Genomic DNA, 27,850 nt, shown 5'->3' with positions numbered 1-27,850 from the left:
AACTGCCTAAAAGAAGTATAGATAAAATATAAATTTATATTTAAACATAAAGATGAAAATAGCCTAAAAAGTGAAAGGATGAAAAAAGATATTCCATGTCAACACTAATCAAAAACAGGTGAGGGGCACCTGGGTGGCTGAGTCAGTTAAGCATCTGACTTTAGCTCAGGTTATTATCTCACAGTTCTGGAGTTCAAGCCCTGCATTGGGCTCTGTGCTGACAGCTCAGAACCTGGAGCCTGCTTTGGATGCTATGTCTGCCTCTCTCTCTGCCCCTCCCCCACTCATGTGCACACTCACGCTCTCTCTCTCTCTCTCTCTCTCTCTCTCTCTCAAAAAAGAATAAACATTAAAAAAAAAAAAAAAAAGAAAGAAAGTTGAAATGGCACTGCTAATTTCAGGCAAATTAGATTTCAGAGCAAGGGATATTACCAATGATACAGAAGGCCATTTCATAATGGAATCAGTTCATCAAGAGAACATAACAAGTCTAAGTATTTAAGCACTAAATAGCAGAGCTTCAAAATACAAAAAATCTGCATTGTATTTCACAATAAGATGGGTAGAAAAAATGAAAACTTATGGAAAAATGTACGAAGCAAAAACTTACAGAACTGAAAGGGATAGACAAATCCACAATTATAACTAGAGATTTAGTAATCTTTTGATAATTGACAGAACAATTGGACAAAAAAATCTGTAAAGATATAATAAAGACTTGAACAGCACTGTCAACTAACTTGACCTAATTGGCCTTTGTGGAATACTTCTAATAACAGCAGAAGGCCTATTGTAAATGCATGCAGAGCATTTACCCAAATCTTAAATGGGCCATGAAACAGGTCTAAATAAATTTAAAGGGCTTCAAATCATGTATAAAGCATATTGTCTTAATACAATGGAATTAAATTAAAAACAAGTAACAGAAAAATATCTGGAAAATTCTCAAATATTTAGAAACTAAATAAATACTTTTAAATAATCCAGTTCAAAGAATAAGCTAGAAGGGAAGTGAGAAAATATTTTGAACTGAGTGAAAAGGGAAAAACAGCCTTTCAAAGTATTAAAAGCACTGCTTACAGAGAAATTTATAGCATCTAATGTCTACATTAAAGCCTTCAAATCAGTGATCTCATCTTCTCCTTAAGAACTAGAAAATGGAAGATGAAATTATACCCAAAGTAAGCAGAAGAAAAGAAGTAATAAATAGTAGCGATCAGTGAAATAGAAAACAGAAAATTAACAAATGTGAAAACTTGTTCTTTGAGAAGATCAATAGAATTGATAAACCTCTAGCCAGACATCAGGGATAAAAAACAGTACCCATGTCAGAAATGAAAGAGGGTACATCGCTATAGCTATTTAAAGGCTAATAGGATCTTATGAACAAGTTTATGCCACTAAATTTGGCAACTTAGAAATGGACAAATTCTTTGAAAGACACAAAACTCACTTCGGAAGAAATAAATAAACTGAATAGCTTTGTATCTGTTAAAGATACTGAATTTGTAGTTCTAAATCTCCCCACAAAGAAAACTCCAGGACCCAATGTCTTCACTGATGAATTCTACCAACCATTTAAGGAAGAAATAATGCCAGTTCTAAACAAATCCTTCCAGATAATTTAAAAGTTTGGTAACTTTTTTCTATATGGCCAACATTACCCTGACACCAAAACCAGGCAAAGACTTCAATAAGGATACTGCAGAACTACGGTGCAAAAATTCATAACACACTGTATCAATTCAAATGCAACAACACATAGAAAAGATGATACATCATGATCACCTGGGGTTTATCTTGGGAACGCAAAGTCACTTTAACATTTGAAAATGCATGTAATTTACCATATTAACAGCTGTGAATGTGCTAGACAAAGGGGTCTATACTTTATGATTCTATTTGTATGAAAGTTTAGAAGATGCAGCCTGACTATTGTGACTGAAAAGAATTAGCGGTTGCCTGGGGACAGAGGGTGAGAGGAGAGGTAGGTAGGGGAACAGAAGTGATTACAGAGGAGCGGGAAGAAACTTTTCATGATGGTGACTATGTTCATTATCTTGATTTTAGTGATGGTTCATGGATAGACGCCCATGTCAAAAGTCTTTAGAATGTACTGTTTGAATATGTACATGTATGTAATTTACGATACATCAATTATATCACAATAAATATTTAATTTTTTACAATGAATTATTTTTAATTTTGCTGTAAAGTGTTTTTTGTTTTTTGTTTGCTTTGTTTTGTTTTTATGTAAGTCACAAGTCTATAAAGTTTTAAGTTACTCAGCCACAAACATTCCTACCATGAAACTCTTCAGAAACCTGTCACGTGTCAGGATAGTTTATGGTATTTCGGTAGTACATGTAAGTTTAAAAAATTATAGATGCATGGTAAGTCTAATTGTAATACTTCTTAGCAACTAATTACTCCTTTGGGAAAATGTTATAAATCGCAGAGGAAAGTAACACTGACATTTTTGTTCATAGTTAGAGACAAAGAATTCCTTGAAAATTATAACCAATCTCTGGAAAAGTGGTCTCTCTCCCAAGCTGTCACTGGTCTAATAGACACAGGAAGACTAGCTGAAGCTGAAGGCCTCTGCACAAAGGTATTATTATTATGAAATTGAGCATTGAGATTTGTGGATTCTTAGCCTACTTGGAAAATGACATTAAAAATAGAGTGCACATTATTTAAAGGGCATATGGTGATGGTGTGATGATGGTAATGATTATAATTACCCAACATTTATTGAGTACTTACTATAAGCTGGTCAGTACATTTAGCAGTTTGTATTTGAGCTTCACAACAATGTATGACATGGATGTTTATTATTATCCCCTTTTTATAAATAAGTAAACTAAAGCTTAGGGTAAGCGATTTACACAAGAGTTTGCAGCTAGAAATTGATTGAGTTGCCATTTGAACTCACATTTGTCTGATTCTAGGACTCAAGGACTTAATAGGTCTTTGGGAAGGCAGTACCATTATGGAAGCAGTATTTTCCTTTGATTTCTGGTTACTGCCTTCAGAATGCTATGTTTTCCAGCATCCCTGTATTTTTCCAAAGTTCTGAACCACATAGAATGACTGTGAGGATTAAGTGGGTGATTGGAGCTACTCAGTAGTCACCTTTTATAAACCTGGATTGTGGGCTCTGTGAGTAAATCCTTAGCACCTTGCCAGCACATAGTAGGGGTTCAATAAATTTCTATTGAATGAACGAATCCATTTCATAAAGCTATTTAGAAATAATTTAATGGATAAGGACAGTTTTAAACATCTCCTTATCCTGACATTTTCCTGAAAACATCTTTTTTCATAATTGCTTACCAGGAAGATTTTATTTTCTTTAGAAATGTGTTTTGTTTTGTTTTTGTTTTTGAAAGAAAGATCAATATAAATTTTACAGAGAAGGAAGAATGGATCTTTGAAGATCCCTTTGGTGTTTTAATTCTCCGAAAAAGCAGAGTAATAAATTTTCTCTTTTATTTAAGAAATTTCATCTATATTCAGGACAGATTAGTATTATGCAGTGAGTGTTTAACAAGCAACTGACAGTTGCTATGTTCTGTTTGACAGAATAAGGGATACTTTTATGATTTTTTTCTTGTCATTCTTTTGTTCCAATCTCTTACTTAGAAGAAAGCAATCACATACATTTAAGACTATAACTTAATTAATAAAAAATAGAGAAGCATGAGATTGAAGGACAAGCAATAAAGAAATGTTTAAAACAATAGTGGGAGGCTTGTTTAGAGAACTTTCTTTAACTTCTCCCCCGTACAGATATATATAGGAAAGGAGATGCATATACATATATATAATTATGTATGTGTGTTTTCATATACTAATAATGGCTTAGGGAAATGGATAAATGGGTCATTTTTCTTACAATGTGTAGGAAGTCTTTGCCTAGAGAAGGACATCCAGTGAATATCTTTGTGAAGAGGTTGAAAAAGGAAAACATTTATAGCTCTTTTCTTCTTACATGGTCTAGTTTCTTCCAATAAGGCATTGTTTTAGCCTTCACTGTTAATATTATGTTTTCTTGGTTCAGCTATTTACATTCAGAACTTAAGTTTTTCAGGATATCACTTGAGAATAAAACAAGTCAAAGGGAAACTAAATCTAAAATAAATGCCTTATAAACTACAATTATAGCATTACCAATTTCAAAGTTTATTTAAATGTGGAGTTTTATATGTTCATCGTTCTATTTATTTTACTTTTGCAGTTATTTTTTTAATAAGAAAAAGGTTAAATTCAGATTTTTTTCCAACATTAAGAATAGCTTAATTGCTATTTTAACATTCAAGAATCTGTGTGATATATTTGTATTTGGGGTTTAATTTTTAGAATTTAAAAAGTAACCCTGATCAGCCAGCTGTTATCTTACTCCTGAGACAAGTTCAGTGTAAACCACTCCTGGATTCACAAAACCCTCTCCCAGATGCTGTACTTGAAGAGCTGCAGAAAACAGTCATGTCCAATTCAACTTCTGTTCCAGCATGGCAGGTAAATTCTCTCCATTCTTACAATGAGTCCTGAATTAGAATACTTCATGATACTAGATGAGGTTAGGCGGTATGCTCCATTTTGTTTATCTTGCCTTTAAAGTCACCATATATGTTTCGTTTTCAATAACTGAAGCATGCTGTATTGGGATTAAGGAGACTAAGCAAGTTTAATACTAATTTAGGATCTGCAGCTACACTGCTTCAAAGGTTTTTAAATTGTCGATTATGAATTTCCTCAATTTAAAACAATGTTGAAAATACTGCCTTTTACATAGGATTGATGTAACACACTAAAGAAGTGTTTCAAACATTTTGTCATAATGGTGCTAACTCCACCTTTAGGGAGGATGTATGTGTTTTTTTTTTCTAGCTACCTTATAGGTAACCCATATCCAGGATTTTAATGGGTGTTTAGTGCTTTTTGAAGTAGTTATGGATGCTTGAATGAACAGACTATCCTTTTAGCTGGCTCTGGTTATCTACAGTGACAAACACATAATGATCACTATATGCTTTATTCTTATCAATATTAAAACACAAGAAAACATGTAATTACTTTATTCAGTGTATTTTAGTTTCCTCTCTGCTCCAGAGAAAGTATCAAAGGGGCTTTTTGATATTGATTTTACAGAAGCTTATTTTTTACTGTAATTTCTTGCTCATTTTGATCTTTCATTATAACACCTTTTTGATGTCCCTGCTTAAAAAGATTATCCTATGGCATACAGTAGTTGGACTATGCAGGCTAAGCCTACTTTTTATTCTAATTATTGGAGAAGGGTGGTGCTTTTTTCCCCTCTTCTAAAGTTTGCCATATGAGAATTAAGATACTTTAATTCTAAGGTCAGATGGATAGTAATGATTTCATATTCTTCATCAAGACTTCATATGCTTGTCAAACTAAAAAGGAAAAATTAAAAGATAAATTATATAGCATGTAGAGTCTTAAGAGATAGTGTGTCTTCTTTTATGATATAATTCACAAAGAATAGAGTATGAAAATCTTATAAGTACCATTCATTACATTTTTACTTACCTATATACCTATTTAGCCACCACCTATACCATGATACAGAATATTGTCAATAACCTGGTTGTCTCCCCCCTGCCTCTCTCTTTGATTTCCCCCTACCTCAAATAAAAAGGAGAACAACTATTCTGACTTCTGTCACTTCTCTCTAGTCTTTCTGCTTTTTGAACATCACATAAACAGACTCTTGTTTTGTGTGTGGTTACTTTCATTCAGCATCAAGTCTTTGGGACTCGTTTAGTTGTTTCACGTAGCTGTAGTTTTTTTTCGTTTCATCTTATGAATGTATTATAAAATGTATCTCTTTTACAGTTGATGGACATTTGGATTATTAACAGGTTTTGGCTATCATAGTTAATGCTGCCATGTCCATCCTTAGATATTTCTTTTGGTGGGTGATAAGAGATATGTATGTTTACTCTAGTAGATCCTATCAAACAGTTTTATAAACCACTAACAAATTTTGAGCATTCCAATTGCTGGTATTGCTAGACATGGTTATTATTTCCCCTTTTCAGTAGATAAGTAGATAATAGTATCTTGTGATAGTTTTAACTTGACTTTACCTGACTCATGATGTTGAGCCGCTTTTCATAAGCTTAATGAACCTTTGGATATCCTCTTTATAAAGTGCCTTTTTTTTTTTCTTTTTTTTTTTTTAGTTTTTCGTGGGCTGTTTTTTAATTGATTTTTGGAATTCATTGTAGTTTTTGGATACAAGCACATTTTGAGTATTTGTATTACTGCACATAGTTCCTCATGTCTGTACCTTGGCTTAACACTCTGTTAATATTTTTTTTTTTTTTTTTGTTTATTTATTTTTGAGACAGAGAGAGACAGAGCATGAACGGGGGAGGGGCAGAGAGAGAGGGAGACACAGAATCGGAAGCAGGCTCCAGGCTCTGAGCCATCAGCCCAGAGCCCGACGCGGGGCTCGAACTCACGGACCGCGAGATCGTGACCTGGCTGAAGTCGGACGCTCAACCGACTGAGCCACCCAGGCGCCCCTGTTAATATTATTTTTTGATGAATAGTTGTTAATTTTAATTAAGTCTAACTTACCTTTTAATGGTTAATGCTTAAATTTCTATTTAAGAGTGCTTTGCCTCCTTTAAGCTCCTGAAGATATTTTTCGCTTTTCTTTCAGAGATTTTTGTTTTACTTTTCACATATTAGGTATATGATCCGTACCGGATTAATTTTTGTTGATGTTGCAGAGTCAAGGTTCTTTTTTTCCCAGATGTGTATCTTACTGTCCCCGCATCATTCCTTGAAAAGACCATTCTGACCCCACAGAACTGTAGTGATGGTTTTACATGAATCAGGTGACTGTATATGTGGGTCGTATAGGGCTCCCTATTCTTTTCCATTCATCTACTTGTTTATTCTTGCTTACAGCTTTACAGTTAGTTTTGATGTGTGGAGCTAATAGTAAGACCTCTGACTTTTTCTCCTTCAAGTGTCTCAGGTCATTTAGGTTTTTTGCATTTACATGTAGATTGTCAGTTACCCTGCTTCCTTACCGCCCCCCTCCCCCCCCCCCCCAAACAAAAGCCCTGCTAGGATCTTGATTGGAATTACATGAATCTGTAGTTTAATTGGGGGAGGATTGATAAAGGAATACTACTGAATTTCTCTATCCACAAATGTGGTATATGCCTCAAATTATTTAAGTTCTAAATTTCTCTCAGTAGTGTTTTACAGTTTTCAGTGTAGAGTCTCTTACATTTTTGTGTTAAATTTATTTCTGGGTAGTTCATGTTTTTTGTTCTATTACAAATGGTATTTTTGTCTTGTATGTTAGCTCCAAACACTTAGAAATGCAGTGATATTTATATGTTGACCATCAACAACCTTGCTGAATTCACTTATTCTTTTGAAATGATTTTGGGTTTTCTGTAAACATAATTAAGTCATTTCTGTGAGTAGTAAAGTTTTACTTTTTCTTTCCAATATATTTATATTGATTTTTTTCTTGCTGTATTGCACTGTTTAGAACCTTGAATAACAATATTAAATAGAAGTGGTGGTAAAATAAGTGAATGTTCTTATTTTCAACCTCACATAGAAAACATTTACTGTTTCCCAATTATGATATTTACTGCAAGTTTTTATAGATACATTTATCAGATCAAGGAAGTCTTCTATTCTAAATTGATAAAAGATTTTTTATTTTTTTCATGAATGGATGTTGAATTTTAACAGATCTTGTGAGGGACATCTGTTAGAATGGTTCTTTTTTTATTATTCTGCTAATGTGGACTGTGTTGACTTTCAAATGTTCAACTAACCTTGCATTCTTAGTAGAAATCTTACTTGGTTTTCCTGGCTATGATGTATTACTCCTTTTATATATTGCTGGAGTTGATTTGTTAATGTCTTTTTAGAGAATTTTTAATACCTATATTCAGGAGAGAATGGCTTATTTTTCATTCTTATGAGGTCTGTGTTAGGTTTTGGCATCTATGTTGTTAATTCTCCTTTATTTTCTGAAAGAGTTTGTATGAGAGTGACATTTATTTCTTTAATGTTTGGAAGAATTCACCATTGAAGCCACTTGGGCTAAGGATGTTTTTTTTTTTTTTTTTTTTTTTTTTAATTGCTGGTTAAATTTCTTTTCACTTCTTTAGCATTCATGAGCTACAGGAAATTTGTCCAGCACATCTCAATTTCATGTTTATTGGCATAAAGTTGTTCATGATATCCTCTTTAATGTATCATGGGGGAGCCTGAGAGGCTCAGTTTGTTAAGCTGACTTTGGCTCAGGTCATGATCTTGTGGTTCGTGAGTTTGACCCCATGTTGGGCTCTGTGCTGACAACTCAGAGCCTGGAGCCTGCATCAGGTTCTGTGTCTCCCTTTCTCTTTCTGCCCCTTCCCTGCTCTCTCACACTCTCTCTCACAAAAATAAATAAACATTAAAATTTTTTTTTTTGTTCACTGTTTATATAATCTGTAATGCTTTTTTTCCGTTTTCATTCTTACATTGGTAATTTGTTTTCTGAATTTTTTCTTGGTAAACAATTTTGTTAACTTGTCAAAGAACCAACTTTTTGGTTTGCTTTTCTTCATTATATTTTCTTTACACATTATTGATTTCTTTTATTTTTTATTTTCTTTATGTTCTTTGCATTTTGGGTTTTTTGGGGTTTTTTTGTTTTTTTTGTTTTTTTTTTTTTTTACCTAGCTTCTTGACAGAGAAACTTACAGATTTTCTGTCTTTCTCCAATATATATATATGCATCCCCCAGGATTTTATGTAGTGTTTTCATTGTCATTTATTTGAATATGTTTTCTAATTTCCATTGGGATTTCTTCTTTGATCCATGTTTTTTTCTGAAGCATGTTGCAAAATTTCTAATATGGGAGAGGATGAATTTTTTAGTTATTTCTCTGTTACTGTTTAATTTCACTTAATCAGTAAACTGTATGATTTTAGTTCTTTAGTTATATGGTTGGATTTGGTAAATATTGCATACACATTGTCACTTAATGTATATGCTGTGGTTACTGAATGTAGTCTTCTCAATATGTCACTTAAGTCGAGCTAATTAATTATGTTTAAATCTTCTATGTCCTTAGTGAACGTTTTGTGTTTCTCTAACCATTGCTAAGATAGGTGTATTAAAAATCTCCAACTTTGATTCTGCATTTGACTATTTTTTTCATTTCTGTCAACTTTTGCTGCATAAAATCTATGTTATTAGGTAAATACAAATGTAGGAGTGTTATATCTTCCAATTAATTGATTCTTATTATGAAACAGCCCCCCTTGTCTCTAATATTTCTTGTCTTAAAGTCTACTTTATTAATACAACTCTACAAACTTCTTTTTGATTAGCATTTACATGATATGTCTGTTTTCATAGTCCATTTTGATTTTGTTCTTGACTTGCCATCTCAGAAAACTCTTTAAGACTGTCAAGTCAGGGGCACCTGGGTGGCTTAGTCGGTTAAAGCATCCGACTCTTGATTTCTTATCAAGTCATGATCTCATGGTTCTTGAGATTAAGCTGCACATTGGGCTCTGTGATGACAGCATGGAGCCAGCTTGGGATTCTCTCTCTCCCTCTCTCCTTGCCCTTCCCCTGCTCACACTCTCTCTTTCTCTGTCTCAAAATAAGTAGATACGCATTTATATTAAAAAAAAAAAACGACTTTCCAGTGATGTGGTTAGTGAGCTCTTGCTGATAGAATGGGCAAGATGGCTACTCCTTTCTTGACCTGTGATTTTTGTTTTTTGGGGGCACAAAATTTAGCAATAATGAAATAAAAAATTAACTTTATCAATGTGTATTGACTTTGTTGGAAGTAGAGTAGCAGGCTATGTACTAAATTGAAATCTTTTTGGTTCTTTTCTCTTTATGTTCCTCAGTGGCTGGCACACGTGTATCAGTGCCAAGGAATGATGGGTGCTGCAGAGATGTGTTATAGAAAGAGTCTACAAGTAGCATCCCAGCAGGGCAGTTGGAGTGGGAAGCTGTCAAGTCTGTTGAGACTAGCTCTACTTGCTTTAAAAGCCTGCATGGTAAGATCATGTTATAATCATGAAAAATTGATTCATGTATTTTTAAGATGATTGTGCTTTCTCTCAAGTTCCTGTTGTTTTGTCACCTTCTCGTGAGGCCTCCTTATAGACTTTGTATTTGGGCTTTTGATGGAAATAATAGCAATGTAAATCCATAGACTCCAGCAGAACAGTGTCATTGTTTGGGGAAGAAAAGAAACAAAGATTGAAATTAAAAAGTTGAATTAAGGCAGAATATATATTTTTATTTCTTGTTGATAAGTTAGAATTAACCCAGCTACTCATCTGTGACAAAGGTGGCAATAATTAACATTTCAGCCCATTTCTCAGTTCATTTTAACATTCTGTAAGAGGGATTTCTAGTAAGTTTTGATTTGACATCAGATTTTTGATACAAAGATAGGTACATTAATCTGTAAGTCCTCTGTACTAGTATGGAAAACTCCTTAGATAAATGTTTAAGTGTGTGTGTGCTTTGGGGGGAAAACTGCAGAACAGTGTATATGATATCCTAGTTGAGTGTATGTATGTGTGATACATATATTTAAGAATATATATGTCTAAATATGTTGTGTTTGTGTGCACCTGCTTATGGGTACATAGAAAGATATAAAAAGATATAAAAAGAAAATTAATGAGGGGCATCTGGGTGGCTCAGTTGGTTAAGCATTCGAGTCTTGATTTCGACTCAGGTCATGATCCCAAGGTCAAAGGATCCAGCCCCACATGGGGCTCTGCACTGAGCATGGAGCTTGCTTATGATTCTCTCTCCCCCTCCCCCCTCTGCCCCTCTCCATCCCTAGCTATCTAGCTGTCTAAAATAAAAAAAATAAATAAAATAATAATTAAAAAAAGAAAGTTAATGACAGTTACTTTGGAGAATAGCACTGGGGGTTTTTAAAGGATGATAGAGAAGACGTTTTCATTTTATATCCTTTGATAGTATTTGAATTTTTATCATATAATGTTGCTTCTGTAATTAAAAGATAAACTGTTGTTCTTTGTTTTACATGGTTAGAAGAAATTGTCCTAAATAGGCCTGAATTAATTCATGCTTTTGTCATAGCAATCCATTGCCAATGTTATTTGCTTGCTTTAACTAAGCTTTCTGATAAAGATATATAAGGATTAGGAAATGTTTTCAGCTTTGGTGAGATGACTACAGAGCACATTTAAGAGCTCCTTAGGTCGGTGGCCATGTTTTGTTCATCTTTGCATCCTTGCTTTACCACCCTGCCTTGTACATAGGAGCTCTTCAATAAATGGTTTTTGAATGAATGTGTACATAATAATGGTTGTCAAATTTGTGCTGATTTGGGTGAAAAAAAATGGTGGTTAATTGTAGACCATCAAATATTTTGTTTTGTTACATATTTATATTTAACAAATATCTTTGTGACATTGATAGCTGTGTGCTATGGAAGCCACACATAGTACTTATAAGTCTCTTGTATATGTGAACTGGAAAAGTAGAAACTCTTTTAGTCTAACATTATTTGTTAGTTAATAAATATTTTTATTTGGGGGGAGGGTGTTTTTTTTTTGCCTGTTCTTAATGCTGGGAAATTAAATCTGACCTGGAATAAAACAACAGGAATAACAATAGCAAACATTATAGCACTTAGCCTGTGCTAGATACTGTTACAGTGATTTACACATATTAGTTTATTTAATATTTACAATAATCCTGTTTTACAGTTGAGGAAATTAGCTTACAGTTTAGTAATACCCAAATACACCCTATCTCTTCTACTCCCCCTCCCCCCAACCACAAAAAGTATTTTCTCTAATAGCTTTGGTTCTGGTTCTACCATGTATTCCTTGTGAAAACTTCAGCCAATTAAACTATTTAGAGTCTTTTTTTTTTTTTTCTTTTTTTTGGAGTAGTAGTAGTAAAGATGATAATACTACTTTGCCTTCTTATAGGGTTAAATATCAAGTAGAATAACATTTACAAATGCCCTTATAACACTACTCAAATCTAACCTGTTCTTATTGTAATATTTGACACTGAACATTTATTGTAAAAGAATATAAGAGGGGCACCTGGGTGGCTCAGTCGGTTAAGCATCAGACTTTGGCTCAGGTCATGATCTTGGGGTTTGTGAGTTCGAGCCCCACGTTGGGCTCTGTGCTGACAGCTCAGAGCCTGGAGCCTGCTTTGGATTCTGTGCTCCCTCTCTCTCTACCCCTCTCCCACTCACACTCTGTCTCTCTCTCAAAAATAAACATTAAAAAAAAAAAGAATATAAGGATGCCACATTTCTATGGTAAACAGCTGGTACAGAGCATGACTATATTAAAATTACACTTTTATGAGAGGCTACTGAATGTGTGATAATATATGGATAGGATATTAAACTCAAAGGTTCAGCTAAGATGCTAAGTATCAGATTTCAGAGATAACAGATTCCAAAGTAAGATATAAAATCAAGGTACAGACTTCCACAGTAAGTAGAAGATTAACCTATAAGGAAGCTATAAATGGATTAGAAGTTAGAGAAGGAATATGGAGAAATTTTTTTGGAGAGCGCTTACCTCCCCCATCTTGATGGCACATTTCCACACACAGATGCCCACAAAGGTGAGGAAGGGAGAAAGTGTATATTTTTTGCTTTCAATCTATACACAATTGGGTTTCATCCTCTAGAGTAACTGATTATGGGATAAAAATAAGAGTAAAAAAAAAAAAAAGTAAAATCAGTAAGTAAAAATAAAAAAGAACAAAAACAAAAAAGAATCTTTTTGAATTCTGCCAAAGAAAGGAAGGTTTTGATGTATGGCCTCTGAGATCCTGGAGGCACATGTCTAGTAGCATATAGACAGGTATCTGACATAACCTCAGAAGCTGTGGCTCTCCACTTGGTGTCTTAGGACAGAGAAAAAGAGTGCTTTGGAAAGTATGTGCCCTGGCAGAGAGTGGTCAGTGGTGGGTGTATCCCAAAGTTGGGTAGCAATATACGCTCGGGTACAAGACAGAGGGAGTGAAGGAGAATTCCTGTGACATGGGATTGGCAACACTCCTAGAATTTGTTGGAGGCAGGAATGAGTGGTCCAGCGTGAAAGTGGATTGGCGTAGGAATTCTCTTAAATCCAATCCAGTAGGGCTACCTAGAAGAGTGATGGGGTTTCAGTACAAAAGAAACGAGAGGTCTCAAGATTGCTTTGAGGATGTGGAGAGTAAGCGAAATAGAGTATATTCATCTAGTGGAACTGTGGATGAACAGGACTGCTTCACAGGTGTGCATTCTGTGCAGTTGCTCAGGGCTCCACTCTTGCTTTAATCCTTGTAGTTGCCATCTTGAAATTCTTAATTATTTTTGAACAAAGGGCCATACATTTTTGCAGTGATTTTGCACTGGGCTCCACAGAGTACATAGCTGGTCCTGCAGATAAGACACTACCCATGAAGTTAGGATAAAGCCAGGAAAGTCTGGATGAGAAAAAGAGATTTAAATATCTGTCAGGCCTAGAAATATCATCTTACAGTGACACCAGTCAAATACAGGCTTCTAGTATTTCAGTAGCAGTTTGAAACTGCAATTAACAAGAAAAGGTAGGAGTGTTGGGAGGAAGAACAGGCCAGCTGCTGCTACCTGTAACCATATCCAGTCTGGGAGCTGTGGTGGGATCGGGTGCAAACCATACCTTTAAATGAAGATTGAAATACTGAAAAGAAGAGGATATTCTAATTAAGATTATTTGTGATGACTGTAAGAAAAATGGATATCAGAGTCATGGAACCTGCTGTAATTTCTATCCAGGGAGAGAGGAAAAGTGCTTTCTCATATAATCAGTTTTAAAGACAAAATGGAAGTCAAAAGTGTGCATTCTACTATTTAATATACCAGTTACGCATAGAAACTTTTTCCTTCTATAATAATCTTTGGGCTAACTTTACAGAATATTTTATGAGAGTACATTATAAAAGTAACTAGTGAACGTTTTGTATTACTGGTTTCTAAAATATATTAGGGATTAAGTTTGTTAGTTTGGGCTTTGCCTTATTTTCTTTGCCAGATGTATCCAATGGTTCATTGCTCCCATCTTTATAGAAGGTGCCTTACTACCTCTGTCCTCTGTTTTCAGATTTATTGTCTTTATAGCTTCCTCTTCCTTGATTACACTAATGTACTGCATGCACTGTTTATTGTCCTAACATTAAAACATTTTTTTATACTTTAGTGTTTGAAACGGACCATGTATTGACTCATTCTATTGCCTTTATTAAAATGTGTATTCTAGATGCCTGTAATTATGAAATCTTAAAGTCTGAGGGTTTTTTAATTATTTAATATTATTTTCTTAATTTTTTTTTTATTTTTAAAAATTTACATCCAAATTAGCATGTAGTGCAACAATGATTTCAGGAGTAGATTCCTTAGTGCCACTTACCCATTTAGCCCATCCCCCCTCCCACAACCCCTCCAGTAACGCTCAGTTTGTTCTCCATATTTATGAATCTCTTATGTTTTGTCCCCCTCCCTGTTTTTGTATTATTTTTGTTTCCCTTCCCTTATGTTCATCTGTTTTGTCTCTTAAAGTCCTCATATGAGTGAAGTCATGTGATTTTTGTCTTTCTCTGACTAATTTCACTTAGCATAATACCCTCCAATTCCATCTCCATAGGTGCAAATGGCAAGATTTCATTCTTTTTGATTGCCAAGTAATACTCCAGTGTGTGTGTGTGTGTGTGTGTGTGTGTGTGTGTGTGTGTGTGTACCACCTCTTCTTTATTCATTCATCCATTGATGGACATTTTGGCTCTTCCCATACTTTGGCTATTATTGATAGTGCTACTATAAACACGTGGGTGCATGTGTCCCTTCGAAACAGCACACCTGTATCCCTTGGATAAATGCCTAGTAGTGCAATTGCTGGGGCATACAGTAGGTCTATTTTTAGTTTCTTGAGGAACCTCCATACTGTTTTCCAATGCACCAGCTTGCATTGCCACCAGCAATGCAAAAGAGATCCTCTTTCTCCACGTCCTCGCCAACATCTGTTGTTGCCGGAGTTATTAATGTAGCCATTCTGACAGGCGTAAGGTGGTATCTCATGGTGGTTTTGATTTGTATTTCCCTGGTGGTGAGAGACGTTGAGCATTTTCTCATGTGTCGGTTGGCCATCGGGATGTCTTCTTTGGAGAAGTGTTTCTTCGTGTCTTTTGTCCATTTCTTCACTGGATTGTTTGTTTTTTTGGGTGTTGAGTTTGATAAGTTCTTTATAGATTTTGGATACAGTCTGAGGTTTTTAATGAAAGATTTTAAGTGTGTATTTTTTTCCTTCTAACATAATTCAGCAGACTGTTCACCATATTTAACTCCAGTTATTGTTCCTTAGGAAATACTTATCTATTATTTCTGAATCAGCCCATATTGAAAGACACTAAAGTTGGCCTTAACATTTTCCTTATAAGGTGAAATTCTTTAAAAAAAGTTCTCAGTATTGATGAGTTCAATTTAATTCATTGTGCTTTGTACCTTTTTTCTGTGTTGGGATTTTATTAAAATATTTTATTTTAGTCTTTTCTTTCTCCTTAGATAATTTTTGAATGTGGGACTTTATCACTACCTGTTGAAGTCATGTTAAATTGAGTTTTGTATATTTGGTAAACAAGAGGCTTAGTAACTGATAGATTTTATTCACCTATATAGCAGAATAGTGCATTTTGTTTTAATAAATATTTTAGTGTGTTTTAAGTGATGTCTCCTCTTTGAAACCTTTCTTTATTCCAGTCTGCCCTGTTCTGTAGCTATTTAAGGACAGAAATCAGATCTTAATCATTTTGTAGAATCATGGTCCCTGTAGCATTTACATGGTGACTTGGACAAGTAGGCACTCAATAAATGAGAGTTGAATTGCATCCTTTTAAGGTAAACATCCGGAAAGCTTTGATTTAATATGTGTCTTATATTTTCGCAGGCTAATATTCCCAATAATCACTGGTCATCTTTGGTTCAAGAAGCTACAACTGAGGCCTTGAAACTTTGCTTTTGTCCATTGGCTGTCTTTTTACAAGCTTTGTTACAATTCAACCGCAAAATGGGGGCAAGGTATAAAAAATCATTGTTCCCTTTTTTTCTTGGAAATGTTTCTTCACTTTCAGTCCTTCTAGGAAACAGATTTAAAGTTAGTCTAACAAACTTGGTGTTATTCATATATTCGTTACTACTTTGGGAAAGGTGTTCTAGTACCATATAAAGAAAATAAAGTCTTACATTTGTTTTACAAAAAATAGTTTGGTACATACAGTATGAGAGGTTGGGCATGACAGGATTTCAAGTAAAGAAGGGCTGGGAGTTTTGCTGTCTTAGGATGCACCAACATTGTAATGTGGATTCTAGAAACCAAAAAGACCCAAGTTCAAGGCTAGATTGACCCAAGTTCATGCAAGGCAATAAGCTATGAAGAACTAATGAATATTTAAAAGATAGAGACATGTTATAATAGTGTGGTTCTTATATCTAGAAAAGCTCGAAGCTTCTGAGATTAAAATATAATAATTTTGGTGATCTTTTTATTGGAGGGTATGGATGGGGTCAGAAATAAATTTGAAGAAAACTACTTAAAAGTCCATATGGATGAAAAAACAAGCAAGAATATTTTGAAATTCTGAGAATAATATCTCTCTCTAATGGATATCACACATAATACAAAGCAACTGTAGGTAAGACAGCCATTTAGGAGCATACGTTACTAGAACAAGATAGGTAGTGAAGATATAGAGTTTCATACATATAAATATGTGGCAAAGGGCACATCAACATCCCAAAATAGGAGTGAAGGAAAAACTAAGACTAATGGCTCATCACCAGTTCCAGCATCATTTATGATTTATTTATTCTTGGTCATTTTTTTGTATGGCAAATTTCACCAAGAAATGTTTTAGCCTATAATTTATACCTCCTCATGAACTCTTTCTGCTGAAGCTCAGTGTAGATTACTTAAAGGCCTTAGTCTCCACCTGCCTGTAATCTGTTAGCACATCCCACAACGTGATCACCACCAAAAATCAGCCTGAATCAGCACAGACTCAAAGAAAAAAGTGTGTGCTTATTATATGGTGATTTCTATGTAGAAGCATCTTCAAGACAGGTTCTTTATCTTCTACCTCAAACCAGTTACTTCTTATAAGATCCTCCTATTCAAAACTTCTGAAGTTACAATTTGTGTTGTTTCTACAAATATGGAAGTCTTTGGAGTCACAGATGCTAGTAAATTAGGAAAGAAAAACTTAGAACACAACTGTAAACCACCCTGTTCTATTACATGTGTTCACATATTGTATGCGTCCTTTTATTTTTTTTTTATTTTATTTATTTATTTATTTTTTTTTTTCAACGTTTATGTATTTCTGGGACAGAGAGAGACAGAGCATGAACGGGGGAGGGGCAGAGAGAGAGGGAGACACAGAATCGGAAACAGGCTCCAGGCTCCGAGCCATCAGCCCAGAGCCCGACGCGGGGCTCGAACTCACGGACCGCGAGATCGTGACCTGGCTGAAGTCGGACGCTTAACCGACTGCGCCACCCAGGCGCCCCAATGTATGCGTCCTTTTAAAGCATATACTAAAAAGCCTGATATAATACACTTTTAGTCTTGTGTAAATTATCTTTGTATTTTTTATGGACTTAATTGTTTTCCATCTGTTTTCAAAAAAAAATTAGAGGTATGCTCTAATCAGAGCATAGGCTCATAAAATAGGAGCCTTCCCCCTCTTCTATTTGGAATGAGCCATACTTTTCTTATATGCAAAGTGGGAATAGTAACAGCAACCTAACCTTACAAGTTGAATATATTAAATGTGACCACATGTGTAAACCACTTAGCGTAGTACCCAACATGTAATAAACACTTAATAAATGTTAGCTATTATTATTACCTTTATTCTATGAAAAAAATCATGAAGTAATCAGTACCATGTGTGCAAAAGAATGAGAAAGATAATATGTGTGAGACTAGTAAATGAAATGTCTTGTGTTAATTTAGATGCTTTGAACTCTTTTTCAGAGAGACACGGCGACTTTTGGAAAGAGTGGTGTATCATCAACCGGGGTTTCCCAAGTCTATTGTATCAACTGCACGTTGGTACCTGCTGAGACACTTACATGCCAAAAATGACTACGAACTTATTGATGTAAGGCATTAATTTTATTCACAATATTTCATTTCGGACCTTTGTTGGAGGAGGGGTGAGGGTTCCTGTCCTGGGCGTTGTAGGCTATTGAGCAACATCCCTAACCACCCTAAACGCTAGACGCCAGTAACACTGCCTTCCTCCCTTTACCCAACTTGTGACAACTAAAAATATCTTTAGACATGCCAGATGATACCAGTAATTGCCCCTCGTTGAGAGCCACTGATTTTTTTTAAATTTTTTTTTTTTCAACGTTTATTTATTTTTGGGACAGAGAGAGACAGAGCATGAACGGGGGAGGGGCAGAGAGAGAGGGAGACACAGAATCGGAAACAGGCTCCAGGCTCCGAGCCATCAGCCCAGAGCCCGACGCGGGGCTCGAACTCACGGACCGCGAGATCGTGACCTGGCTGAAGTCGGACGCTTAACCGACTGCGCCACCCAGGCGCCCCGAGAGCCACTGATTTAACCTGTAGGAAATAGATTCTCCTAATGTGTCATGCAGAATAAGAAAGTATTGATGAAGGTGCTTGGTGCTGGTTATAGTATTTTTTATAAGCATTGCACTGGAGGCAAATAGGGTAAGTTTGAACGTAGCAGAATTTAATGGGATCTTCATATTATCTTTGGAAATATTATTTTACTTCTTGTTTTTTCTGTAAGATACATGTGACAGTTTCTACTCCTCATAGCATGGCACTAGTATCTAAATGTATAAACATATTTGTTTGTATATCTAAAATTCTTTTTAAAAAGGTAGAGTATAATTAATTAATTAATTAATTAATAAATAAGGGGGCACCTGGGTGGCTCAGTTGGTTAAGCATCCGACTTCAGCTCAGGTCATGATCTCACAGTTCGTGGGTTCGAGCCCCTTGTCAGGCTCTGTGCTGACAGCTCAGAGCCTGGAGCCTGCTTCAGATTCTGTGTTTCACTCTGTCTCTGCCCCTCCCCTGCTCACACTCTGTCTCTCAAAAATGAATAAACGTTAAGAAAAAGAAAAAAAAAAGGTAGAGTATATAAAAACATACATTGTTTTCTCATAACTTGAGCCTGTAATTTACAAAATACAATGAATATAAATGAGAAGCTTTTTAAATACTTACAGCATTTGAAATACTGTTTGCCTTTCAGTGAAACTTATAATCTTAAAGAAATATTAATAAAAACAATGCTTGGAGAAACGCATTATAATTATCCTATTGCAAACCAAAAAGGTAGAACTTGTATGAATGCTGGGAGTTCTCCATGATGTTCTTGTATTTCTAAACATCCTGTGAGCAGATGGCCTGACTGCTCTTTGTTCCAGACCATCTTTTCAAGGATGTTTTTATAGTGACAGCCTTGGGAGACTGACATAAGTGTCTTCCTCCAGACCAGGGGTTAGGCCTATTTATTGCCCATCATAAAAGATTCAAGTCTCGGGATGTGTGGGTGGCTCAGTCGGTTAAGCTTCTGACTCTTGATTTCGGTCGGCTCAGGTCATGATCTCATGGTCATGAGACTGAGCCCCGTGTTGGACTCTGCATGGAGCCTGCTTGGGATTCTCTCCCTCCCTGTCTCTCTCTCTCTCTGTCCCTTCCCTGCTCATGTTCTTTCTGTCTCTCTCAAAATAAATAAATACACATTAAAAAAATTAATAACAAAAATAAAAGATTCAAGTCTCCTAGGCTCAGGGTTTTTTTCTTGTAATGTGATCCAGTATGTATGTGGGAAACTATGTGCATCCCTACATGTCACCCCTGTGAGTCTTAGGGGCTAAGGGAAACAAATGTAAATGTCTTGATGTTCATGCAGTTTATTGTACCATGATTGATAAAAACTTTTGACCCAGGAGAGCCATGTCTTTTGGGAGCATCCAAGGCTAACTTGTTAGCTTGCAAGTAGTTCAAAATCTCAAACCCTTCACAGTGTTTGAAAACGGAACAACCAAAAGTTTTAGTAGTCAAATGAACAACCGAAGTTAAATCTTCTAGTTTGTAGAATTGGTGAAAACCTTGCAAAGTTTCTTGATAGAGCCTAGAATCTAGAACCTCGATTCTAAACTGTGGTTTTAAATTTTTTTTTTTTTCAACGTTTGTTTATTTTTGGGACAGAGAGAGACAGAGCATGAACGGGGGAGGGGCAGAGAGAGAGGGAGACACAGAATCGGAAACAGGCTCCAGGCTCTGAGCCATCAGCCCAGAGCCTGACGCGGGGCTCGAACTCACGGACCGCGAGATCGTGACCTGGCTGAAGTCGGACGCTTAACCGACTGCGCCACCCAGGCGCCCCTAAACTGTGGTTTTAAAGGAGAGGAATATCACTTGCACGGTTCTGTGTATAAAATGGTCTTTTTGGGTAAGGGTTTAGAGATGACAGCATAGTGAACAAAACCACCAAACGAAACCTTCAGTTTTATACAGCGCTGACAATGGTAACAATCAAAATTTTGCATCTTTACTAATTGAGCATTTGAATAAATTGTGCTTATCTTTGATGTTGGCTTTGGCTGAACAATTTATTTCAGCAAAAATGACTGGAAGGATTGCACATAGTCCCTTTTTCTTGTGTTGTTTGATATTGCCTGCTGCCTTTTGGCATACTTGGCTTCCATGGATTTAATTATAGTTATTGTGAATAAACTAAATACTAATATTTCTGTATGTGATTTCCCATAGGTGCTGGTAAACAATGCCAAAACTCATGGAGATACAAGAGCATTGGAATTGAATCAGAAATTGTCCTCACAGTAACAGTGCATTATTTTATAGTAAACAAAGAAAAGCTGTTAGAAAGAATGAATCAATGAATCAAAACTTTTGCCCAAAGCAACATTTAAAAAAACAAAAAAAAAAAAAAAACAGAGTTATAATCATCCATTCCTATTTTGAATCTGAAGACATTTAAAATGTTCTTAAGCTAGGGATTTAATTTTCTGAAAGCTCTTAATGTAACTTTAATTTGAAAAATATCTTTGATTTTGAGAAATCCATAATGAAAGGAAAAAACAGGATTCCCTTAGGTGGTCATCAGTAATTTGTAAACCATTCTTTTCTCCATCTTGCATTAGGCACAATAGGATGTTTTTTGTACCCCTCTACAATAAAGCCTTAATAGCCATTTTGCAAATAATATGCAAAAGCAGATTAGCACAACGCTGAATTTTATTTGTTAAAAAGTAAATTCAAAGATGTAATTCCTTCTGTGACCTCTGGAGTTCAGCAGACCAATTCATCATCACATCTAAATAATCTTACAGTCTGTTTTACTAGTGGCTCATCTCAGATTCTGTTGAAGAAGCATAATGTAAATGTTGGTGAGTCTTAGACTTCATTGGATGTTTATGTAATTCAGAGCACTCAGGTGTATGGCTGCATTAAAAAAATTAATGGAGAATCTTGGAAAACAATGCTGACAGTGTTTAATTGATCATGCAGTTCCTTCAATTATGAAAAGACTTGAAGTTTCTGAAATGAAAAAAAAACCTAGTGTCTTATTTTCTTTATTAAAATCAGATATAATTTCTAAGTTTCAAATTTTAAAACTTGAAAGCACATTTACCTATTTTATTTTTTCAGAAAACCTTTTATATATCTGAAGAAGCTGTATGTTGCTTACTTTGGATTTGTGGTTTTAAAAGTTTTCAGACATTTACATATATTATTTGTTTTATGAAAATGTGTGGTTGTACAATTCATGTGTGTAGTTTTTTTAAGTCAGCTTTACGTGTTATTTTGTGAGATAATATAAATTGACAATGTTCTGTAATTAAACTTTACTCCAAAGGTTAATCTAATCTATTGAACTGACTGCAATTTGATGAATTCCCAAATTTAGCTAAGTATTCTCATTATTCAGACCTATGCAATCAGAATCTTTAAGGAGAAGGGCCTAGGACTCTGCATTATAAAGGCATGCCTAAGAGATTCTAATGTTCATTCAGGTTTCGAACCACTGGATTATTGCAATGATGATTCTTCTCTTTACTTTTTCTTTAATAGGATCAGGCACTTGCCAGTCTCTGCTCATCTCTTCTTTACCCTAACAACTGATGGTTGAGTGCTTTTAACAGCCTTGCCCACAGACTTAGCCAGAGGTGAGCACGAGATGATCTCTGGTGCCCATGCCCTCTTGCTTCCTCTGGAAAGTACTTTAGCCCTTATCCCAAAATGGGCTGGATCCATCTGCTTAAATGCTTAGAAGTCATTTCTTGTTTTCTATCCACTTTCTGGGGTGTCACTTGCTTCACAAGGTTACTTTCATCTACAGGGTGGATTTGGTCAGCCTTTCCTCCAGGTCTGTGACCTTTTGACTAAGTGACCTTTTGACTAAGTTGCCTAGTTCTGGCCTTCAGTGACCTCAGACCCAGGTTTTCTAGAATGGAAGGTTCGAACAGATGATAGTTAATACCATCTCAGGTAATTCTTTTTGCATGGATGTATACACATCCTCTCTTTTGTTACCTTCTCTTCAGGTTACTGCCCAGTTATCGTGAGGCTCAAATAATAAACGTATGATTTTTATAGCGCTTACTTCATACCAGACCTATGCTAAGTGTTTTAACATTGTCATGTAATCCTAGTAAGTAAAGGAGAATAGTGCTAAACAGCATGCTCAAAGCAAAGAAAACCTGAAATGGAATCAGTGTTATCAGAGTCTAGGAACTTTAAGGTAGCTGAAATTTCCCTTCATTTTATATGTAAGTTTAGAGAAATTACATAAAAAGTTATTTCCTGAAGTGTCAATATTTAGCATTCATATGTTTCATTATTTGAGAATTATAGTGCATTTTCTGCTAATTTTTATCTACCATTTGGCTATTATTGTTTAATTAGGTGTTTATAGACCAGCTTGGTATCTGGTGATCATTTTCTGTGGAAAAAATACATTTTGGCTTATAATTAAACTTTCAAAACACAATCTATTTGTTTGAGATCACTTGTCATATTTCTAGAAATGTCCCTTGCATTAATTTCTAGTCAGGATAAAAAAATATAAACTTTAATTTAAAATGCTATACTCTTTCTTCACTTTACAAAATGAGTTGACAAACTTCCTTTAAGTTAGGAATCTACACAGAACAGAATTGGACAGGGGATTAAAAGGTACAGTTAACTAACATGAAATATTAGATGAACATTAAGTAATATTATTGATATGTAATATATGAATATGAAAACCTACATGTTTGGTTGCTTCATAGAACATTTGATACTTGTTTTGGGACATTTTATACAGACACAAAAATGAAGTATATTTAATGTATGAGTGAGAAGGGCTTGTAGATCTATTCCCATTTTTGCACACTTTAAAAAATGTGGAAACTGTTTTGGCAAAGTTGACCCTTGTCTCTCTACAGGTCTTCTTTCTTCCACTTCAGTTGCTAGTGGATAGAAAGCTTCTCAGACTCCCATGTTACTTGTTACAAGGTGTAGCATGCAGCTGTTGGTTGTAAACTGACCGTCAATTTCAGGAGAGGTCTTTTTGTTTTATTGTGTTTTCCATTAGAAAAATATATTTGTGTATCAGATACAAGTACAGTAGTCTTCCCATATATTTGTTTTTTAAGACTTTTTATACAGAGAAGGTAAAAAGTCAGAAAATGCCCTTATTTAGAGTTTATACCTTATTTTTGGTTTAGAAAATAGAGTCACTTAAGACCTATTGCACTGAAAACCCGCTCAATGTGTCTAGCTGTCCCTTTGCCATATAATAATGGGTTTTTCCTCTTTTTGGCTGATTAGAATAGGAACTTTTTGGATAGCAGTGTTTTAAAACCCTATACAACTATAATTTTTAAAATGAATGCTAAATTATATTTAGACCTCAAAATGCTTTGGAGAAACTTAAGAATAGTGTCTCTTTAACAAACAGCTCTTATGAAATGTTTGAAATTCTTTTTTTTTTTTTCTGTTTTGGACTTAGAATTGAAAATACCTATTTGTTTTAGTGAAGGGAAATGATGCCAGGAGAGGGATAATTAAAATTGGAGTATTCCTTGAAAATTGGGTTTCATATGACATCACTCCAGTGTTGAAATAATTTTCATGCCATGATCTCTCCTGAGTTTGAATCAGTACAAAAGTTCATTTGGGCTACATACTTCCCCTGTATATAGTACCTATCATAAGAAACATTTAAATTACATGAATTTTTCTGGAAGATGGACAATAAAAAAATGTTTATCTTGCTGTTTCTGCTTATATGTAGGCAGAATAATGGTCCCCAAAGGTGTCATGCCCTAATCACCAGAACTTGTGAATATGTGGTAAAGGGGCTATGCAAATGTGCTTGAGGGTATAGACCTTGAGACAGATTATACTGGATTATTGAGTGGACCCAGTTTAATCACAGAAGTCCTTAAAAGTGGAGAGCCTTTCAAAGAATGACAATGGAAGGTCAGAGATTCAACATTACTGGCTTTGAAGATGGAGGAAGGTGGGTCCATCCTTGGACTAAGGGCAGGCTCTAGAAACTGGAAGAAGCAAGGAAACTTTCTCCAGTGGAGTTCCCAGAAAGGGATGCAGCCCTTCTGGGACCTCGATTGTAACCTGCTGAGACCCGTGTTGGACATGTGACTTACAGAACTGTAAGGAAATAAATTTATGTTGTTTTAAAGCCACTAAGTTTGTGGTAATTTGTTATGACAGCAGAGAAAATTAGTACATTGCCCATTGTGTCTATTGTTAAAATGAATTTGCATTCCTTTGAATCTGAATTTTACTAGATCACTGAAATTGGGGATTGCCATCTTAATTGTCATAAAAGGGGTCATCAGATAAAGATGATGAGTTATTAAAAATGGTTACTGTGAAAATATAAACATCATAAGAATTTGACTCTTAACAATGTGTGGCTGTTTATTTCTATAATAGTTTCTGAACTATTCTCACTCAACATGCTGCTTAGAGTACAGTATCACCAATGTAGCTGACCAGGTACTTCACTCTCATCCTCTTTAAAAGAACTGCATTAAACTATACTCCCAGAACCTCAGTGGTACGTTTCATTCTGGGTTTCACTACTGAATGGGCATGTAACTGGTAAACTTATGTCTTGACCTTTACTTTTTATGTAAATTTGTGAAGTCAGGGCCTTCAGCTAGATTTCTAATGGCAGCAATATGTTGTTCTAAGGTCACCAAAGTTTTCCAGGTCCTAAGTGAGCTGGAGCAAAATACTGAAATCAATTGCTTGGTGCAGCACCTCTGATTTCCACTAAACAGGGGTCCCCTCTTGTGCTTACCAATCTTAGGGTAGAACCCCCCTTCCAAAGAGGCCTCTGCTGTAGAAAAGTAGGTAATCAGTTCCAAGTATTAAGACTGAGCAGGAAAGCAAACCTACGCTCAGAGAATATTTTAATGGAAGCCAGCATCCGTGAATAGTTGAGTGTAATTACATGTGACTTCTACATACCAAATACTTACACTTCATATAAAAAGAGCACCCGCATTAAATAAAATAAGCACATTGATTATCTGACTCTTAAATAACTTGAGTTTCTAAGACCCTGCCTTTTTAAATGTCATTTCCTCTCCTTTAATCATACAAAATATGGTTGTTGCTTTCTCTGTGAAGAAATATGCCACACAGTTTAATATCATTCAGGAATTTTAGGGGGAAAACCACTATATAGTAGTTTACAAAGTCCTAATCTTAATTCTGTTTAATAGATCAAGAAATAGTGTGCAAATAGTTTTTAGAAAAGGATTATTTGCTGTCTCCAGAAGTTTGGAAATTAGCCTAAAAAGTCAGGTGGTGTGGGAAAAAAAAAAAAAAAAAGATGGTTATAGGTTCTATCTTTGCAGGCAGAGTAATGTATCTCTGGGCACAAGAGAAAAGCCAGATGGAGCAGAAGATTTTTCGTGTGCAACGAAGGAAATTAGAGTGAAAATACACTGCTGAGAAGGCAAATTTATATTGTTATAAGCAGCTTCAGTATTTGTTTCTGAATTGCCTGAGGCCAGCCCCGTAGTGCCCCAGAACAAGTGCTATTTATATATGGTTGGAAGGCTTCTCTGTCCAAGGACTAGGCTCAGAATAACTTATTAACTCACTAGAACCAGATTTACAGTAAGCAATGGTGAGTACTTTGTGAACATGGGGAAATATGTAGGCAGCAATAAGATTTTATGCAAGTCACGTAGTTTCTAACGAAGCCAAATAAGATCCAGCATTACAGAGCATCTTGGCACCGTCTTTTGCTTCAGCAGAGGAGCATTCTGTGCTTCTGAGGTGGTGATCATTACCCACCAGGGCTTCAGCAACCAAGGACTTAGAGGCAGGGGTAGATTAAATGATTTGCCAAACTCTTTACACCATTATTACCTCATTTAATTCTCACATCATTTTTTACAGTAGATGCTAATTTTACAGACAAAAAGAAGAAAGAAAGCTCAGCTTTTCTCTATATTCTTAAGCACATAGAATCAGGCTCCCAACATCAATTCCAATACTACTGTTCAATTTTTTTAACAATTGGTGACACCTCGGGAGAGAGGAGAAAATGGATGATGGGCATTGAGGAGGGCACTTGTTGGGATGAGCGCTGAGTGTTGTAAGCGATGAATCACGGGAATCTACCCCCAAAACCAAGAGCACACTGTATACACTGGACGTTAGCCAACTTGGCAGTAAATTATATTTAAAAAAAGAAATTGGTGACACCTCAAAGACTTGAGGTATGTGTCTTTGCGACTGACAGTTACCCTACCAGATAGTATGCTGAGGCTGCCATTTACCTAGTGCCACTATCCGAATTCTAGAAAGAACCTTAGAAGGAACCTCCTCCAAAAGACTAACTTGGCAAACCTATTTTTCCCTTACCTTTATTCACAAATTTAAACCTATGCAATGATAGGGAGTGCTCCACCCTTGTTAGATTTTGAACTTAATAGAAAGTTCCAATAGAGAGGCCACAGTGAGCTAATTGTTTCAGTTAGTCCTTGATAAAAATCACTTGGTTTTCTCCTTGGTGTTAATCTCTCTTCCATCAACTTCCTTTCAGCCCTCTCATGTCTTAGTTATCTAGCACTTCTTAGTTTTTAAAGACCTCTTTTACTTACCAACTAATCCCTGCAGAGGAGGTAGTTGATAAAAGTTCCTGGGTGTGTTTTTGTTCCTTTTTGAGGGTTTTGTGTTGGTTTTGTGAATATGTAAAAGCCTTTAAGTGCTCAGCAGTGGAATTTAGGCATAAGGACTAGATAGATCCCTCAATATGGAGTTGTTCTGAGTTGAAGAAGTAGGTTTTGTCCACCCCCATTCACATGTCTCCATATGGGCCCCACCCACCTGAAGTCCATCCCTGAGTGTCTCCCTTGTGAAAGTGGTGCATTACTTTTTTGGAGAAACATCTGTTGGATACTAATGACTTTTACCTGACAGTAATGGCTCTTGGGTAGGCTTTGGTGGCCAGAACCTACAGAGGAAATCTACTTCACAGGATGTTGGCATCAGCACCTTGCCCGCCTCCAGTCAATGTCCACAATGTTTCTTCATTATGTTAGCCTCCCTCCCCAGAGACCGGAGAAAGAAGTGCTTTTAAAGTAGAGAAATACTTCCTCATTATAATTTTGTTCCAGGAGAAATCTGTATTTTGTACTTCTTTCTGCTTTCGTCCATTGCTGGAATTATTGCTAGCCAAGGTATT

At 35.6% G+C, this 27,850-nt stretch overlaps 1 protein-coding gene across 6 annotated transcripts in view; it reads left to right on the top strand.

Annotated features, from left to right (window-relative positions):
* Positions 1–25,048, top strand: part of TTC37 (tetratricopeptide repeat domain 37) — a 167,569-nt gene extending 142,521 nt beyond the window's left edge. For 5 of the 6 annotated variants that reach the window (XM_045498545.1, XM_045498529.1, XM_045498525.1 and 2 more), the window contains 6 exons: positions 2,490–2,611; positions 4,363–4,521; positions 9,928–10,080; positions 16,006–16,136; positions 18,094–18,220; positions 20,881–25,048. In XM_045498545.1, the coding sequence (XP_045354501.1) occupies positions 2,490–2,611; positions 4,363–4,521; positions 9,928–10,080; positions 16,006–16,136; positions 18,094–18,220; positions 20,881–20,955 (767 nt within the window). In that variant the 3' untranslated portion in view covers positions 20,956–25,048. The remainder of the gene's footprint in view (positions 1–2,489; positions 2,612–4,362; positions 4,522–9,927; positions 10,081–16,005; positions 16,137–18,093; positions 18,221–20,880) is intronic. The other variant, XM_045498552.1, reaches the window with a different exon arrangement.
* Positions 25,049–27,850: the final 2,802 nt, after the last annotated feature.

Source organism: Leopardus geoffroyi, chromosome A1 (assembly GCF_018350155.1).
Source record: "Leopardus geoffroyi isolate Oge1 chromosome A1, O.geoffroyi_Oge1_pat1.0, whole genome shotgun sequence".
Lineage (NCBI taxonomy): Eukaryota > Metazoa > Chordata > Mammalia > Carnivora > Felidae > Leopardus > Leopardus geoffroyi.
This window is presented reverse-complemented; position numbering and strand designations above follow the sequence as displayed.